This window comes from Cetorhinus maximus, chromosome 3 (assembly GCF_964194155.1).
Source record: "Cetorhinus maximus chromosome 3, sCetMax3.hap1.1, whole genome shotgun sequence".
In the NCBI taxonomy this organism is placed as follows: domain Eukaryota; kingdom Metazoa; phylum Chordata; class Chondrichthyes; order Lamniformes; family Cetorhinidae; genus Cetorhinus; species Cetorhinus maximus.
This window is the reverse complement of record NC_135881.1, coordinates 66,101,344-66,119,034: the sequence shown is the minus strand read 5'-3', so window position 1 is coordinate 66,119,034 and position 17,691 is coordinate 66,101,344. Positions and strand designations below refer to the sequence as shown.

The 17,691-nt window shown below is 43.3% G+C and overlaps 1 protein-coding gene across 1 annotated transcript in view; it reads left to right on the top strand.

The window, feature by feature from the left end:
- The window catches only part of LOC144674102 (V-type proton ATPase 116 kDa subunit a 1-like), a 215,139-nt gene that overhangs the window by 130,890 nt on the left and 66,558 nt on the right, over positions 1 to 17,691 (top strand). The window contains exons 11-12 of the mRNA XM_078535614.1: positions 15,884 to 16,023; positions 16,393 to 16,553. Of these exons, the coding sequence (XP_078391740.1) occupies positions 15,884 to 16,023; positions 16,393 to 16,553 (301 nt within the window). The remainder of the gene's footprint in view (positions 1 to 15,883; positions 16,024 to 16,392; positions 16,554 to 17,691) is intronic.

The following is a 17,691-nucleotide window of genomic DNA, read 5'->3' as shown; positions in this document are numbered from 1 at the left end:
CTCCCTCCATAACAGCACTGTGGGTGCACCTATACCACGTGGACTGCAGCGGTTCAAAAAGGCAGCTCACCACCACCTTCTCAAGGGCAATTAGGGATGGCCAATAAATGCTGGCCTAGCCAGCAATGCCCACATCCCATGAATGAATAAAAAATATTTCAATAACATTCATCCACAGCATATCCAACGTTTATTACAAACTATCACTTCACCTTTCAGGGTACATTAACACAAAGGGAAGTTCCACCAGCCATTGCAGCCAAGTTACAGCAGGGGGGGTGGAGTAGGGAGTATACTTAGTCATATATTTTTAATACCAATCCCATCACTGATCACGAGGTGGCCATGTTGAATTTTAAAAACCAAAACAATTACATCCGAAAGTATTATTTTTATCACTGTTTTTCTCTATAACTTCCATGTGAGCTTCTTGAGGTAGGGTACTTCTGTTGGCATGCCCTTACCACAATTGCCTGATGCTTTCCTTGATCAGTTGACAGAAACTACCATTGCTTTTGGACCAAACACAAATACCACTTAGTCCTTCCTTGTGGAATGACCTGCCTCAGTCGTGCTCTCTGTACAGAAAGGTGCCCTGTAGATCAAACCAACCACAACAACTAGTTGTAATTGAACCGCTATTTAAAAAGATTGTAAAGACAAATAGAAAAAACTTTAATGCTTGAATTCTGAAATGAAATGCAGGAAATAGATTTTGGTCCAAAAGAGGTAAGACAGCTTAACATTTCAGTTGAGATCTTCCATCAGAACAGACCTTTTATTTTACTCAAGGCAATACATAATTCTGTTTTTTTCAGGTGTTAGCTAAGTATTTCAAGCTTGGATTATATTGTTATAATTGCTCAGCTCCTGAGCCACCGGAAGAATATTGGAACAGCTTACGACTTAGTGTACAAGTTATATTACAGAGCACTTGAGGCTATCATTATTGAGTTTAGGGACCTAGAGGACCAATTAAGGCCCACCCAGCGTGACATATGCCAGGAAGCGCTATGTGTTCTCTGTGTGGGTGGGGGGGATTCTCTGAGCCGAAAGTGCACTCTTTCGCGCATGCGCATGTTTGTGTGAGGGGTGAGTATGTGTGAGGGGTGTGTGTGTGAGGTGTGAGTCTGTGTGCGTGTGTGTATGTGTGAGTGAAAGGGGAGTGTGTGTGTGTATCTGTGTGAGGAGTGAGTGTGTGTGTGTGAGAGAGAGGTGAGTGTGTGTGTGTTGTGTGTGTGTGTATCTGTGTGAGGAGTGAGTATGTGTGTGTGAGAGAGAGAGGTGAGTGTGTGAGTGTGTTGTATGTGTGTGTATCTGTGTGAGGAGTGAGTATGTGTGTGAGGAAGAAAAGGGGTTGTGTGTATGTGTGTGTTTTGTGTGTGTGTGTGTATCTGTGTGAGGAGTGAGTATGTGTGTGAGGAAGAAAAGGGGTTGTGTGTATGTGTGTGTTTTGTGTGTGTGTGTGTATCTGTGTAAGGAGTGTGTATGTGTGTGTGAGAGAGAGATGTGTGCGTGTGTATCTGTGTGAGGAGTGTGTGTGTGAGGGAGAAAGGGGTGGGTGTGTGTGTGAGAGAGAAAGGGGGTGGTGAAAGGGAGGGGACAGTGTATGTCTGGCTCACTCCCAGTCTGAGTTCTCACTCACCCTCACACCTAAGGCATTCTCACCCACTCTCACAGTGGGTGAGGGTGAGTGAATGAGCATCCTGGGGCAACGTTTTCCTCCCAGCAGGGGAGGTTGTGAGGGAGAGGGCGCGAGCAGGCGGGTTCCCGATCGGCACCCCCAGTTGGGGGCGCGCCGCCATTTTACGTGGTGGGCCAATTAAGGCCCGCCCAGTGTGATGTGTGCCAGGAAGCACTATGCGCTCCCTGTGCGGGCAGGGGAGTATTCCCTGAGCCGGGAGTTCGCTCTTTCGCGCATCGCGAAGGAGTACACAGATCTCCCTGAGGCAAAGTGCTGCTTCAGGGAGATCAGTGTTACTTTTAAAAAGATAATAAACGATGTGAAAAATTTTATTGACATATCCCCTCATGTGACACTGTCACTTTTATTAAAAATGTAACACAAATTTTAAATCCATCATGAAACCTTATCTCACCCATGTTTTTTCCGAAGGCTGCCTGGGCTCTTCGCCTGCCTGCCAACCTTAAGGTTAGACGGGCAGCAGTCTTAACAACTTTAATTAGTTTAATAATGACCTCTCAGTCTCAATTTTTGGTGATAGACTGTCCAGCAATATTCATTACAAGCCTACCGATTCCCACAGCTACCTTGACTACAGCTCCTCACACCCCGCTTCCTGTAAGGACTCCATCCCATTCTCTCAGTTCCTTCGCCTCCGTCGCATCTGTTCTGATGATGCCACTTTCCAAAACAGTTCCTCTTCCTTAACTGAGGTTTTCCACCCATGGTGGTTGACAGGGCCCTCAACCGTATCCGGCCCATCTCCCGCGCATCCACCCTCACACCTTCCTCTCCCTCCCAGAACCATGATAGGGTCCCCCGTGTCCTCACTTATCAGCCCACCAGCCTCCGCGTTCAAAGGATCATCCTCCACCATTTCCGCCAACTCCAACATGATACCACCACCAAACACATCTTCCCTTCACCCCCCACCGGCGGCTTTCCGCAGGGATCTTTCCCTCCGGGACACCCTGGTTCACTCCTCCATCACCCCCTACACCTCAACCCCTCCCACGGCACCTTCCCATGCAACCACAGAAGGTGAAACACCTGCCCCTTTACTTCCCCCCTCCTCACCGTCCAAGGGCCCAAACACTCCTTTCAAGTGAAGCAGCACTTCACTTGCACTTCCCTCAATTTAGTCTACTGCATTCGTTGCTCCCAATGCGGTTTCCTCTACATTGGAGAGACCAAACGCAGACTGGGTGACCGCTTTGCGGAACACCTTCAGTCTGTCCGCAAGCATGACCCAGACCTCCCTGTCACTTGCCATTTCAACACTCCACCCTGCTCTCATGCCCACATGTCCGTCCTTGGCCTGCTGCATTGTTCCAGTGAAGCTCAACACAAACTGGAGGAACAGCACCTCATCTTCCGACTAGGCACTTTGCAGCCTTCCGGACTTAATATTGAGTTCAACAATTTCAGATCATGAACTCTTTCCTCCATCCCCACCCCTTTCCAATCCCTCTTTTTCCAATAATTTATAGTTTTTTAAAATTATTTTTATCTTTTATTTTTTTTTTACACACTATGTTTTTTCTTTTCCCTCCTACTTATAAATTTATTTTGATCTATTGTTTCTTCTCCACCTTTTAGCCCATTTCGATCCCTTTCCCCCTCCCCACCCGCACTAGGGCCATCTGCCAATCGCTTGTCCTGTTTGCTACCCTTAATGTCCCCATTAGCACATCTTTTAGATAACACCACCACCATCAACACTCCTTTGTCCTTTTGTTTATGACATCTTTGGCAGTCTCTTCTTGGCCTCCACCTATCACTGGCCCTCTATCCAGCTCTCCTGTCCCACCCCCTTCTTCCAACTTATATTTCATCTCATTTCTATATGTCTTCGTTCTGATGAAGGGTCATCCAGACTCGAAACGTCATCTGTGTCCCTCTCCACAGATGCTGTCAGACCTGCTGAGTTTTTCCAGGTACTTTTTGTTTTTGTTCTAGATTTCCAGCATCCGCAGTATTTTGCTTTTAGTAATGACCTTAATAGGCCTTTGACAGTTCGGGATGCGGCTGCTCGCCCGTCGAACTGACAATCTAAATGACACATGTTGACATCGGGACGCCCGCCCAACGTCACCCCGCATCATTTTACGCGTCAGCGAGCGGGCCCTGCTCCCGCTCGCTGAAGGGATAATTCTGCCCCTGAGACTGGGAGTGAGCTGGACACACACACACACATATCCTTTCACACTCTAATGAATGTTTTTATTTATTTTTTTTATCATTTATATATTTTTTAAATGATCAATTTACTGTTGTGAAGTTTTTTGCTCAGCAAGTTGTTTCTTTTCATAAGTCATGAAATTTATGTTTAATGCTGTGCCAAACCTTCTGAAATTTGCCCATCGGCGCTTTGATTGTGAGAAAAATTGAATCGTTGACCCCCACGTAAAAAGGTTGGACAAGCCTGTAGTAAACAAAACCCTCCCACAAAACTCGCCATAGCTCAGATCAAACTGAAGAGCACGGCAATTTTCTGATAATTGTGCTATCAACAGTTTACTTTCAAAGCAGTTCTTAACTATTCTGGTGATCTTCAAACACTCTATTTATATGCATGGTGAAGTAACCTGAATTCTTGTAAAGAACCAGGTTATTATGTTTTACATTCAGTGAAAGGAGAATTTGCTTTCACATTCACATTTAATTAGCACATAAGTCGGGGGTGGGGGGGGGGGGGGAAATTGCATTAGAAACCAGGCTAGCAGTTTTATGTTAATTGTCTCTAGGCAGTCATAAACAAGGATAGTGATTGTCCAGGCATTAATTTCAAATGTTTAAGCTTTAGTCTTTACTCCGTTAAATAAACTTCATACAATAAACTTGACACAATAAACTGATGTATCAATCACTTTATTGCTCACATGGTAAAAAATTTATAACATAGCATGGCTCCAGAGGTTACTGGCAAGTGATACTGTATCATACTTTGGTCTGCTATAAATTTTCTAGCCTGATGGCTTTTTCCCAGACTGATGGCGTTTTCATTTAAAGTAGTAACTTGTGGCCCTGTATGACATTATTGTGAGTGTTTAAGAATATAGGCTTCTGGTTTGGTATCATGCAGGCAACTCTGGGTAGGTTTGATGTCAGCAGATTTATGGCTAAACTCATCATTGATGAGGTTGATCGGGAGTGAGAATTTGGGAGACTACAGTTCCCAGTTGCCAACACCAACAAGCTGTGGCAGCATCGGCGGAGAAGAAAAGAGTTGACGTTTTGAGTCCTCATGACCATTCGTTGCTCCCAATGCGGTCTCCTCTACATTGGAGAGACCAAACGTAAACTGGGCAACCGCTTTGCAGAACACCTGCGGTCTGTCCGCAAGAAAGATCCAGACCTCCCTGTCGCTTGCCATTTTAACACTCCACCCTGCTCTCTTGTCCACATGTCTGTCCTTGGCTTGCTGCATTGTTCCAGTGAAGCCCAACGCAAACTGGAGGAACAGCACCTCATCTTCCGACTAGGCACTTTACAGCCTTCCGGACTCAATATTGAATTCAACAACTTTAGATCTTGAACTCCCTCCTCCATCCCCACCCCCTTTCCATTTCTTCCCCCTCCCTTTTGTTTTTTCCAATAATTTATATAGATTTTTCTTTTCCCACCTATTTCCATTATTTTTAAATCTATACCTGTAATGCCCTGTCAGTCTTTCCACCCCACCCCCACTAGAGCTGTACCTTGAGTGTCCTGCCATCCATTCTTAATTAGCACATTCTCTTAGATAATATCACCACCTTCAACACCTCTTTGTTCCTTTGTCCGTGACATCTTTTGATTATCTGCTCCTATCACTGCTTGCTTGTCCCTACAACCACCCCCCACCCCAAACTTCTCCCCCCCACCCAACCACCCCCCACCTTAAACCAGCTTATATTTCACCCCTCTCCTAATATTACTCAGTTCTGTTGAAGGGTCATGAGGACTCGAAACGTCAACTCTTTTCTTCTCCGCCAATGCTGCCAGACCTGCTGAGTTTTTCCAGGTAATTCTGTTTTTGTTTTGGATTTCCAGCATCCGCAGTAGTTTTTTGTTTTTACCGACAAGCTGTGTTCTGCTCTATTCTCAGAAAGTGTGGTTAAGCTATTTCAGAAGGGTACAAGCAACTGTGCCTGCAAAGAAAAAGTATTTTAGTCACAGCTCTGTTGGAGGAATAGTTTGGGTGCTTATAAGCATCAAATTATATGATAGATAAAAAAAAAATCACCTTTTATCATTAAAACATGACAACTTCATTAAAACTGTGAAAGCTTCCCATGGAATACATTTGGAGTGCAGCAGCTGACATTCCTTCTGTTCAGAGCAGCAATTTCAGTCTCCAGGTTTGGTGCATTCAGTCTTCCATGCATATTTTCCTAGACGGTCTTGTCAGGATTAGTCTGGATATCTTGCAGTTTATCTCTGTCTTTTTAACACTCTTGTTGCACTAACTTAATCCTATTGTTCTGCCTAATATAACTAGGAACAATCATTGTCTTCCTAGTGCTCTCTTCAAGCTGGAAAACGGGTTTTTTTTAACACTACAAGCCACAGCAAGCCTACCCGCCTTGATTTTCAAGCAGGACTTGGCCCAGGTTGGCCAGCGTTCCCAAAACATGCAGGAACCTTATTAAAATGATTTACTGAGTCCTCCAACAGTTTTCATGCTCCACAGGGTGCAGTGCACACTTTGTCCAGAGGAAATTAATGTTAAGTGTCCTAAAGAACAGGTCTTAAAGGGTCCACTACAGGCCACTCCACAAATATTAAAGGAGCACCTGTGGTGCTGATTTTCATGGGGCCAAGAGCCCCATGATTGCTGCTGTTCCCCGCCCCACGGCAACCACCAACAATACTCCCCACCCATCACCAACCCATCAACTCTCATTGTAACAATGGGCAAGATTTTCAGGTCATTGGGTAGGTATGGCGGGCAAGTGGCACCGATCAATTACCGGCCAGCCAGCGTGAAACGCACGCTGAAATGCTCAGTGCTGCCAGGGTGGGGTGGGAGAAGGGCGAGCACTGAAGTCTGCGCAGGCATGGGGGAGTGTGCACTGACAGCTTCCTGGGCACAGAGCTGCCTCAGGGAGCTGAAGAATTTGAAAATCAAAAATAAAGATTTGGAATTTCTGAAAAAAATGTCCCTACATAGGACTCACTCACATGAACATACACATAATAAAAATTATGTCAAAACTTTTTTCTTAATTAATGTTGGAAACCTTATCCCACCCGTGGATGAGGTTTCCTCAAAAATGCAAAGGCCACCTGACCGATTTGCCTGCTTGCCAACCGTAACGCTGGATGGGCAGTGAAGATTCTCTCTTAATTAATACTTTAATGGCCTGAATAGACCTCTTAATTGTCAGCAGGTGTGCTACCGACTCTTGTGTACACCCGCCAACTGAAATATCACGCGAGTGCGCAATGACGTTGGGACACTCGTCTGACATCATCGCGCACTATTTTACGCCTGATTGGGTCAGGCACACACTCACCCATGGGCTGTAAAATTCTGCCCAATGGCTTCTAGCCAAGGTCCGCAGTGCAGCTGCCAGATTCCCTAACCCTCTTGATCGGCGAGCTGCCTGTCAACAATCATTAAACTCCAGTAGCTCGCTGATCACACTTAAATAAAGACAAAAACAGAATTACCTGGAAAAACTCAGCAGGTCTGGCAGCATCGGTGGAGAAGAAAACAGTTGACGTTTCGAGTCCTCATGACCCTTCGGCAGAACTGAAGTATAGTTAGGAGAGAGGTGAAATATAAGCTGGTCTAAGGTGGGGGGCGGGGGGAGAGAGAAGTTGAGGGTGGGGTGGTTGTAGGGACAAGCAAGCAGTGATAGGAGCAGATAATCAAAAGATGTCACAGACAAAAGGATCAAAGAGGTGTTGAAGGTGGTGATATTATCTAAGAAAAGTGCTAATTAAGAATGGATGGCAGGATACTCAAGGTACAGCTCTAGTGGGGGTGGGGTGGAAAGACTAACAAAGTTTTAGTTTTAGATTTAAAAATAATGGAAATAGGTGGGAAAAGAGGAATCTATATAAATTATTGAAAAAAAAGGGGAGGGGGAAGAAACGGGGTGGGGATGGGGGGAGGGGGAGTTTAAGATCTAAAGTTGTTGAATTCAATATTCAGCCCGGAAGGCTGTAAAGTGCCTAGTCGGAAGATGAGGTGCTGTTCCTCCAGTTTGCGTTGGGCTTCACTGGAACAATGCAGCAAGCCAAGGACAGACATGTGGGCAAGAGAACAGGGTGGAGTGTTAAAATGGCAAGCGACATGGAGGTTTGGGTCTTTCTTGCGGACAGACCGCAGGTGTTCTGCAAAGCGGTCGCCCAGTTTGCGTTTGGTCTCTCCAATGTAGAGGAGACTGCATTGGGAGCAACGAATGCAGTAGACTAAGTTAGGGGAAATGCAAGTGAAATGCTGCTTCACTTAAATAAAGACATTGGTCAGGCAATGCGATTGTTCCTCCCATTGTCTACCTGATGTGTGTAATTACCTGAAAGTTGGCCTTTCTCCACCAGAGAGCACTGTTTTCAAAGAAGACCTGCTTCAGAACCTCAACCTAATTGATAGATCACTTGCATTTTAGGGAAGGAAAGAGGCTTATGAAACTTCTGTCACAATGAACAAATAAGCAACATGAGCCTATAAATTGCTGTTCTTGTACATACACTTGAATTTAACAAATTCTTTTTTGCACTATTTTAACAAAGGAATTTGGTAACATGTTAAACACATGCATTTATGTCTGGCCTCCAGATTTTGGCAACAGGCACCCAACTGACAGAGGCTGCCCACCTGTCATCTGACAGTGTCAATTGGAAGCCCAGTTCATTTTGAGAGCAGGGTCTCATTACCATGTGCCCAATGGGTTTCAGGCAGAAAACAGGTCCACCATGGCAAATTTCCAGCTCCAGGTCAGTGCCATATGATGGAAGGTGTCATCAACAACCTTTCAAGCAACATTTACACAGCAATAACCTGCTCATTAATGCTCAATTTAGATTCCACCCAAACAACTCGGCTCCTGATCTCATCAGAGCCCTTATCTAAACAAGAACAAATGAGCTGAACTCAACAAGTGAGGTAAGAGTGATTGCCCTTGACATCAAGGCAGCATTTGACCAAGTGTGGCATCAAGGTGCCCTAGCAAAATTGAAGTCAATGGGAATCAGGGGGAAAACTCAGTTAGAACAAAGGAAGGTGGTTGTGGTTATTGAAGGCCAATCATCTCAGTCCCAAGACATAGCTGCAAGAGTTAGCTGCTTCATCAATAACCTTCCCTCCATCATAAGATCAGAAGTGGGAATGTTCACTGATGATTGCACAATGTTCAGCATTATTCACAACTTCTCAGTTACTGAAACAGTCCATGTCCATATGCAGCAAGACCTGGGCAACATTCAGGTCTGAGATGACAAGTGGCAAGTAACGTTCATGCTACACAAGTGCCAGACAATGACCATCTCCAACAAGAGAGAATCCAACCATCTCTCCTTGACATTTAATAGCATTACCATCGCTGAATCCCCCGCTATCAACTTCCTAGGTGTTATCATTGATCAGAAACTGAACTGGACCAGCCATATAAATACTGTGGCTACAAGAGCAGGTCAGAGGCTGGGAATTCTGCAGAGGGTAACTCACCTCATGACTCCCCAAAGCCTGTCCACCATCTACAAGGCAGCTGGGATATAGTTCACTCCTCGGCTGAGTGTTATCACATTTCACACTGGGGCCACTTTCTTCTGCACAACCATCTCCCCATCATGCTCACAACTTACTGCTTCTCCTTTGCAGCATTCACACTATAGGAATTAATGTCATGTATCTGCACAACCTTTCCATCATCCACACATTAATTCATTCCCTCTCTTCTTGCAAAAGAAGTTGACTCGCAACAGTCAGGGGAAGGGAGCTGTAGTCAGCCTCCATTCACGTGGTCAATGAAACGGTGGAGGAAGTCGTGAAGGAGGAAAAAAGCAGAACATGCAGCATTGCCATGGCTCTGGCAATGAGATGCTGGAAGCTGTTACATTCTTCTCCTCTTTGATGTAAACGTACTGATCATACACAAGGATTGGTGAAACAATAATTTTTTTATTTAAAGGTAAGACTACATACAGATAGAATTAACTAGGTGGCTAAGTATAATACATCTAATTTCTACCACTGCTGCTTGCAGACTGGACACAAGTCATCATGGGACTAATACATTACATTCTGTCAAGGTGGGTAATGACTGATGGCAGTTTAAGATATGCCCCCTTAAAGGTGCTTGTCATCATATCACAACTGAAGCCACACTCAGCAGCATGCCTACCTATTATTTGTACCTTTTTTCCTTTCTCAAGATATCACAGATACAGTCAGCATGACAATCTGATGCTGCAAAGTTCTGTCAATCATCTGCTAGTGTATAACCGTACTATGCCATGCTGAGCCTTGTCCATCTCCCTTTCTCTAGGTCCTCTGAAAGCCTGGACCCTGTAGAACATAACTCAAAGGGGTCAATTTTCCCATAGAAACACTGGTACTTGCCCAATCCCTCTCAAAGTCCAACACAGAATCTGAGAGCATCCCAGGGATGGTTAGTGAATTAGAGGGCTCTGCACCTGGCGTAAAACAAAGCACAAGTGAACAATGATCTAGTGGAAAGGACAGACCAGAAGAAGGCTCACTAAAGGGCAACCTGGACTCCTAGCTCTGCTGGAGAAGACAGAGATGCTGATTTTGGGCAGCCAACCTTCAAAAGAAAAGGTTTTCTGGTGCCTGCTGCAATCTGGAGAGACTTCAAGGTGGGAAAAATTAAGAGTCATTCTTAATTCAGAAGTTGGGATAGTGAGTTGTCGTTCTCACTTTAAGCGGCTGCACAGATCTGTGAGATTTCCCTGCAGAAGTACAGCTTCCTATGTCCTACTTCTTGGATAGCTGGAGGTAAGTGACTCTGGGTCTGTAGTCCATATGGGCAGGGCAAAGGTGCCTGCAAGCAGCTCTCCTCCTTTGAGGTATCTTTTCAGCTGTAACTGCAGCTCCCTGAAGTTTCCCAAATTGCTGCTGCTCTTCTTCTTCCTCCAACCAGAGTGGAGCAGCCATGATGCTTTCCATCTTGATTCTCAAGTACTATGTAGTCCCCTGGCAGGGTGGAGGGCAACTTTTTGAAGGCTTTGAAGCAGAAGGAAGCAGGAATAAGGGAATTTCCAAGGCACACACTTTTGAGAAAATCCAGCCAGTTGAACTGCAAAAAATATTTCAATGATCTGAGAACTTGCAGGTGAATGCCTGCTTTAAATAGCCTTTTCAAATGCTATTTTATGCCTGCACTGCACAATAGCACTAAACAGGTCTGGCAGTGAACATTACGTCCACATTTTGTCCAGAAAATGGTGATGGAGACCTAGTGATAATGCATTGCTTCAGTTTAAATAATTAACTAAGGCTTCTGCCTGTGGTTCAGGAATAGAGCAGGAATAGGGCAACAACGGCAACACTGGGCCATGATTGTTCCATTCACATAGGCGGAATGACTTAAAATTGTCTGTGATCTCAAAACTGAATGGTCAAGTGGAATAAAGGACTTCTGTCATTCTTGTACCTCAGATTATGCAGAAAAGGGGGAGATTTTCCTGGGTCTGCATCCAGACATGTGGATCACATGGGTGCAACCACAATCAGTGGGTCTGAGTACACACTATATTCATCTTCCACTGATTTAGGCAAAGGCCCCAAGCTGCCTGATTTTCCCATCTTCACTGCGTCCATGTGATCTTGTGCAAACCTTGGAAAATCTCCCCACAGTCTGTTTATTTTATTGTTTGTGTTTAATTTCTTTGAAAATAAGTGCAATAATACAAAGTCAAGAAAAGAATGCTGAATTGCAGACTTCTGCCAGCTCTTTATAAGTACCAACTTTTTACTTTTGACATCAGACACCCACAAAAAGAATAGAAAAAAAATGTAGAGTGTTACATTTCTGTGTAGGAAACTTGAACAAGGCCAAGAAGGATTTCAAATGAACCCACGTAATCAGCAGCAAAACAGAGAATTTGGAATAGATGGTTGCAGTACATTGTATTGTAGCACATAATTACAGTTGTTGTATTTTATGACATTTCGCTAATAATCACAACAACCTGGTCACAAATTGAATAAGGGCCAATTTGCTTTTTGTTGGAAAATAGTTAATGGGAACGTGTAAGTTCATTTTTCTTTTTTGTACTATGGAGTCAAGTTAGCAAGTATTATGCAAAAGCACTTTGGCTATAAATCAAAGAATTTTAACTAGCTTCTCTGAATGGTGCCACCAGTCATAAAAACACACATTAGCCAAATTGTATGTGACTGAACTGAATCAGTCAATTGCTAGATTTGTAATTAAGTAACTGACTGAAACCGATTTAAACTAATAGCTATAGTGAATAAGTTGTTCACAGGCTTTAGAGCAGGAGATGGTTTCCAGTGTAATGTTCAAATGTATGTACAAATCCTCTTTTCTTTCAATATTTTTTGTTTATTTTCTCATCATGGCATATTTGAAAAGCTTTACTTTCCCAAATAGCTGATGAAATATGTCAATTCCAAACAGATAAAAAAATAAATGATTAACAGTTGCAGAAAAATTAGGGGTTTGAAACCAGTGCACACAATTTAGCTATTCCAGTCACGGCAAGGAGAGCTGGAGCAGTGGTAATGTCAAGGGCAGTGTCAGGGCCAGTGTCATTATCAGTATATCATCTGCTCATTTCAGCACCTATGTCACACCCCTTTACACTACAGGGTTGCTGCAGATGGCAAGAGTGCATCAGAGACTTGCTGTAAGGTAAAAATAGTCACTGCCATTGGAAGAGGTAGTTGCCTGGTTGTATCTCGGAGCAAAGCGGTGCCAATAACAATGGAATGGCTGCCCCTATCGATACTCACATGGGCTCCACCCTTTTAATTCTAACTACTGGTCAATGGAAATGTTACCAGATGCAATCTGCAGCACAAACTGGGCAATTCATCAGCAAAAGAAGTAGACACCAATAGTGATCACTTAAAATAATCTATAATTTAAGAGTTAGTCATTCAGTGGTCATCAATACTCAGTAACAGACAAACAAGACAAGTCAACCAGTCTTTCACCTCTCTCCTAACTATACTTCAGTTCTGTTGAAGGGTCATGAGGACTCGAAACGTCAACTGTTTTCTTCTCCACCGATGCTGCCAGACCTGCTGAGTTTTTCCAGGTAATTCTGTTTTTGTTTTGGATTTCCAGCATCCGCAGTAGCTTTTAGCTTTTTGTTTTTATCAACCAGTCTAGTTCACTGATGCAATTCTTCAAAATAATCTTCACAGCTTCCAACTGCTGGTTGGATTCATAACTAGAACAAAGGAGGATAGCTGTGGTTGTTGGAGGTCAATCATCTCAGTTCCAGGACATCACTCTAGGAGTTCCTCAGGGTAATGTCCTAGGCCCACCCATCTTCAGCTGTTTCATCAATGACCTTCCTTCCATATTAAGGTCAGGTTGGAGATGTTCACTGATGAATACACAACGTTCAGCACCATTCAATACGGAAGCAGTCCATGTTCAAATGCAGCAAGGCCTGGGCAACATTCAGGCTTGAGATGACAAGTGGCAAGTACCATTCGCGCCACACAAGTGCCAGGCAATGACCATCTACAACAAGAGAGAATCTAACCATCATCCCTTGACATTCAATGGCAAAACCATCGCTGAATCCCCCACTATCAACATCCTGGGGATTACCATTGACCAGAAACTGAACTGGATCGGCCATATAAATACTGTGGCTACAAAAGTAAGTCAGGGGCTAGGAATCCTGTGACAAGTAACTCACCTCCTGACTCCCCAAAGCCTGTCCACCATCTACAAGGCACAAGACAGGAGTATGATAAAAAGGCTCCAATTGCCTGAATAGGTGCAACTCCAACAATACTCTCAAGAAATCTGATACCATCCAGAACAAAGCAGCTCATTTGATTGGCACCCCAACAACAAACATTCACTACCTTCACTACCAACGCACAGTGGCAGCAGTGTATACCATCTGCAAGATGCACTGCAGGAATTCATCAAGGCTCCTTAGACAGCACCTTCCAAACCCACAACTGCTACCATGTAGAAGGTAAACGGCAACAGACACATGGGTCAACCAACGCCTGGAAGTTCCCCTCCAAGCCACTCGCCACCGTGACTTGGAACTATATCGCCGTTCCTTCACTGTCGCTAGGTCAAAATCCTGGAACTCCCTCTCTAACAGCACTGTGGGTGTACCTACACACACATGGACTGCAGTGGTTCAAGAAGGCAGCTCATCACCACCTTCTCAAGGGCAATTAGGGATGGGCAATAAATGCTGGCCTAGCCAGCGAAGCTCACATCCCATGAATGAATTTTTAAAATCACTTATAACTTTTGAAATGCTGCAACAGTGTCGCAACAACCCCGTCACCTCCCAACCCGCTCATAACTGCATTCCCCACTGTCTAATCTTCATGGGAAATCGTGGTTTCGGAGGACCTCATGGTATAGGAAGGAGATTGGATAACAAGAGGGAGAGGTGGATCATTGCGCAAAGGGGTCCAATCACAGGGAGAATCACCAGCTTAGACTGAGGGCCTATGGGCAAACCTCCTGCTCTTCCTAGCCTCTGACAGTGCTATAAAGGCACTTCTATCTTCCTTACAGCATTACTTGATCCTCCTTTTTCCCAAAGAATGGGAACCCAGCCGACCAGGGTTAAACCTAAACTGGCGAAAGAATCTGAACCAGACAGTCTCAATAAAAGATTTAAATAAGCCACCTGAGTCCTAGGAGGGGGTTGATTTCCTTAACTTCATTCACCCGCCTTGATCCCGCATTCCTGCCAGCGTCTGTCGTACATCCTGAGGCCAATTCGCAGATTGCCCCAAGACCAATTTGAACCAGAGGAAAGGAGAATAGGAGGGGAGCTAGCATAGGCCAACAGTGGCTCACAGTAGGGCAGTAGATTTGGGAAGAGCACTTAACTCCTCCAGCTTCACATAAAGATAATTTTATTAAGATTGCCTTAACTTTTTGATGCAAGCCTTTAGTGGTTCCTTTAAGGACCACTGATTTGGCTGCTAAGAAACTGGGTGAACCAGTGTCAGCTGTATTCAATACTGATAGATTTCTTTGGAAAGATCCATAAACAGGCATTAAACAAAGAAGGGAAGAACTTGCATTTATAATATCACTTCCAACCGTGCAGCTTCCCTTCAGTACTCTGAAGTGTCTGCTCAGGATTCGAGTCAAACCGTTATCTCAGAGGTAAGAGAACAACCACTGAGCCCCTACAGTCACCCTTAGAACATCTTCCTTACTAGCTCAGCATCTGTTCTGCTTACACCTATCTGTGAAACATCTTGGGACATTGCTTTGGTTAAAGGTGGTTTTTTTTTTACAACAATTTCCTCTAATGAATAAATCATCCCAGGTTATTTTCTGTAGCATATATATTACCATTGCTGATATTAGTTGACAAATACTTAATGAGCTGATACAACATTCCTTTTCCTGCTATTTTAGCAGCGATATTAAACCATTTGAAATAAGAAAATTAGTGTCAGAATTAAATTGTGGGCAAAGAAATGTCATTCACCCAACAATAATTTCTAGGTTGTAGTTTTGATAGATGATGTCAGCTTTATAAAAATACTGCAAACAGCATGTATGGCAGATGTCATCTGATTATTTTGTATCAGTTCAGTCAGAAGGTCATGGTTTCCAGTCTCAGTCCAGAATCTGAACGCTTAATCTAGGCTGTCACTGAATCATTATTATATTCTTGGTTGTGTCTTCTTGAAGCCAAGGTCCCAACTGCTCTCTCAGATGGATTAAAAGATCCCGTGGCACAATTTGAAGAAGAGCAGGGAAGTTACCTTGTTCAACATTTATCCCTCAACCAACACCACCAAAAACAGATAAATTGGTTATTCATCTCATTGCTTTGTGAAAATTGGCTGTCGCGTTGCCTACAGAGCAAGTGACTACACTACAAAAGTAATTCATGGCTGTAAGGCACTTTAGAATATCCTGAGCATGAGAAAGATGCTAGATAGGTAATATTTTCTCTTTAGACAGACCTCAAAAATTGCTCTTCAAACAATGCTGATTAATAGTGCTCATGTACTGAAGTTGCTCTTTTGTCCCTATGAAGCCCCTTATAGCATCATCACCTTCCCTTTCATTTTCGCTATCATGTTTGGTGACTGTGGACATGGACTAATCATGGCAACAATGGCTCTGGGGATGATCTTGTATGAAAAATACCATAGAAACATAGAGATGAATAATGAGGTAAGTGTTTCTTTCACCAAATAATCATCCTGACAAATGTAAAAACAAAAGGGAGTCTCCACAACAGAATAATGAACATTCACCCCCTCACATTGTCATAGAAAGTCAGAATCTAAAATGTTTAGATTTTTAATTTGTAATTAATTTTAATTTCACAGTTCTCAAATATTTAATTTATGAACACTTGTTAAATGTTGAATAAAGTGATCCAAAATATATTAATTAGAAGGAAAGTACAATATTTAAAAATAACATTATTTCATAAAAAGTTAAGTATAACTAATCTGTTAACATTTATAAATAGTGCACTTAATCATTTCATTATTTGCATTACATTAGTTAGATTGAAATAATTCTTATTTTGTTTAGATTCTAAGCATTTTGTGTCATGGACGTTACATTATTCTGCTAATGGGACTCTTCTCAATCTACACTGGCCTCATATACAATGATTGCTTCTCCAAAACTTTCGACCTCTTTGGATCAGCCTGGAATGTCAGAGCTATGTTCCAGCCTAATGGACCTTGGAGGTGAGTTTTTTTTACATGGAAATGCCCTTGAACTGTATAAGGATTCTTGCACAATAATGTAAAACCTAGTCATAGATCAACAAACTGATTTTTCTCTTACAAAGTCAATCAAAATTTACTGCTACTGAGGTCACAGTTTTTAGACATCAGTCAGTTATTTTCTAAGGTTCAGCCTCACCAATCACTCCTGCAAGAGCACCTACAGCCATGCACCCTTTACGAGAAACTATTTTGTTAAACAATTAGATGACCCAAATGGAACCCTTGATCTATAGATCAACTACTGAAATATTACACCATGTACATTCTTCTGTTCAGGGAAAGCATACTGAAAAATGTATATCAAAAAATGGAACATATAAACAGGGATAGGCTATTACCACTTGAGCCTGTCTGCCATTCAATCAGATAATAGCTGCATCTTAAACTCATCCATCTGCCTTGGATTCGAAACCCATTATACCCTATCCTAACGACAGTTTTGAAAGTTTCAATTGACCTAGTCTTTTGGGGGGAGTTTTCCCAGATATCCACTAGTCTTTGTATGAAAAAGTGCTTCCTTGAATGGCCTAGCTCTCATTTCAAGATTATGGCCAGAATTTTATGCCCCCCTCGCAGCAGGGACGGGGCCGCAAAATGCAGCGAGCCATTCTAAACTCCATTCACTTTGGCTGGACTGCAAAATCCTGCTGGCATAAAATTCCGCCCTATGACTCCTTTTTCTGGACTCCACCACCAGAGAAAATAGTTTATCTCTATCTCCCGATTAAATCCTTTATGCACCTCAATTAGATCACCCCCTGAGGGACAATTTCAAGTCAGCAAATGGTTTATTTTTTTACTGCTACTTTCGTATGACAGGAAGAACTTAGGATATCTAGTTTGGCTATCCATTTGATGGCCTCCTGAGATGTCAAGTGGAGAAATGAGACGCCTCCCGCAACAAATTTATTGGGCAGGTTGTTACGCTGTGTTCCTGTGTTCCATAGTTTGGGACTCATGGCTACAATTGCACTTCAGAGTGTCCCTCATCTTCCACCTATAGAGCAGGTGGCCATATCACCCATACCCAATGTGGATTCAATTGAAACCTTTTCACTGTCATCAAGGGAGGTTGAAGCCAGGGACCTCTGCTGCT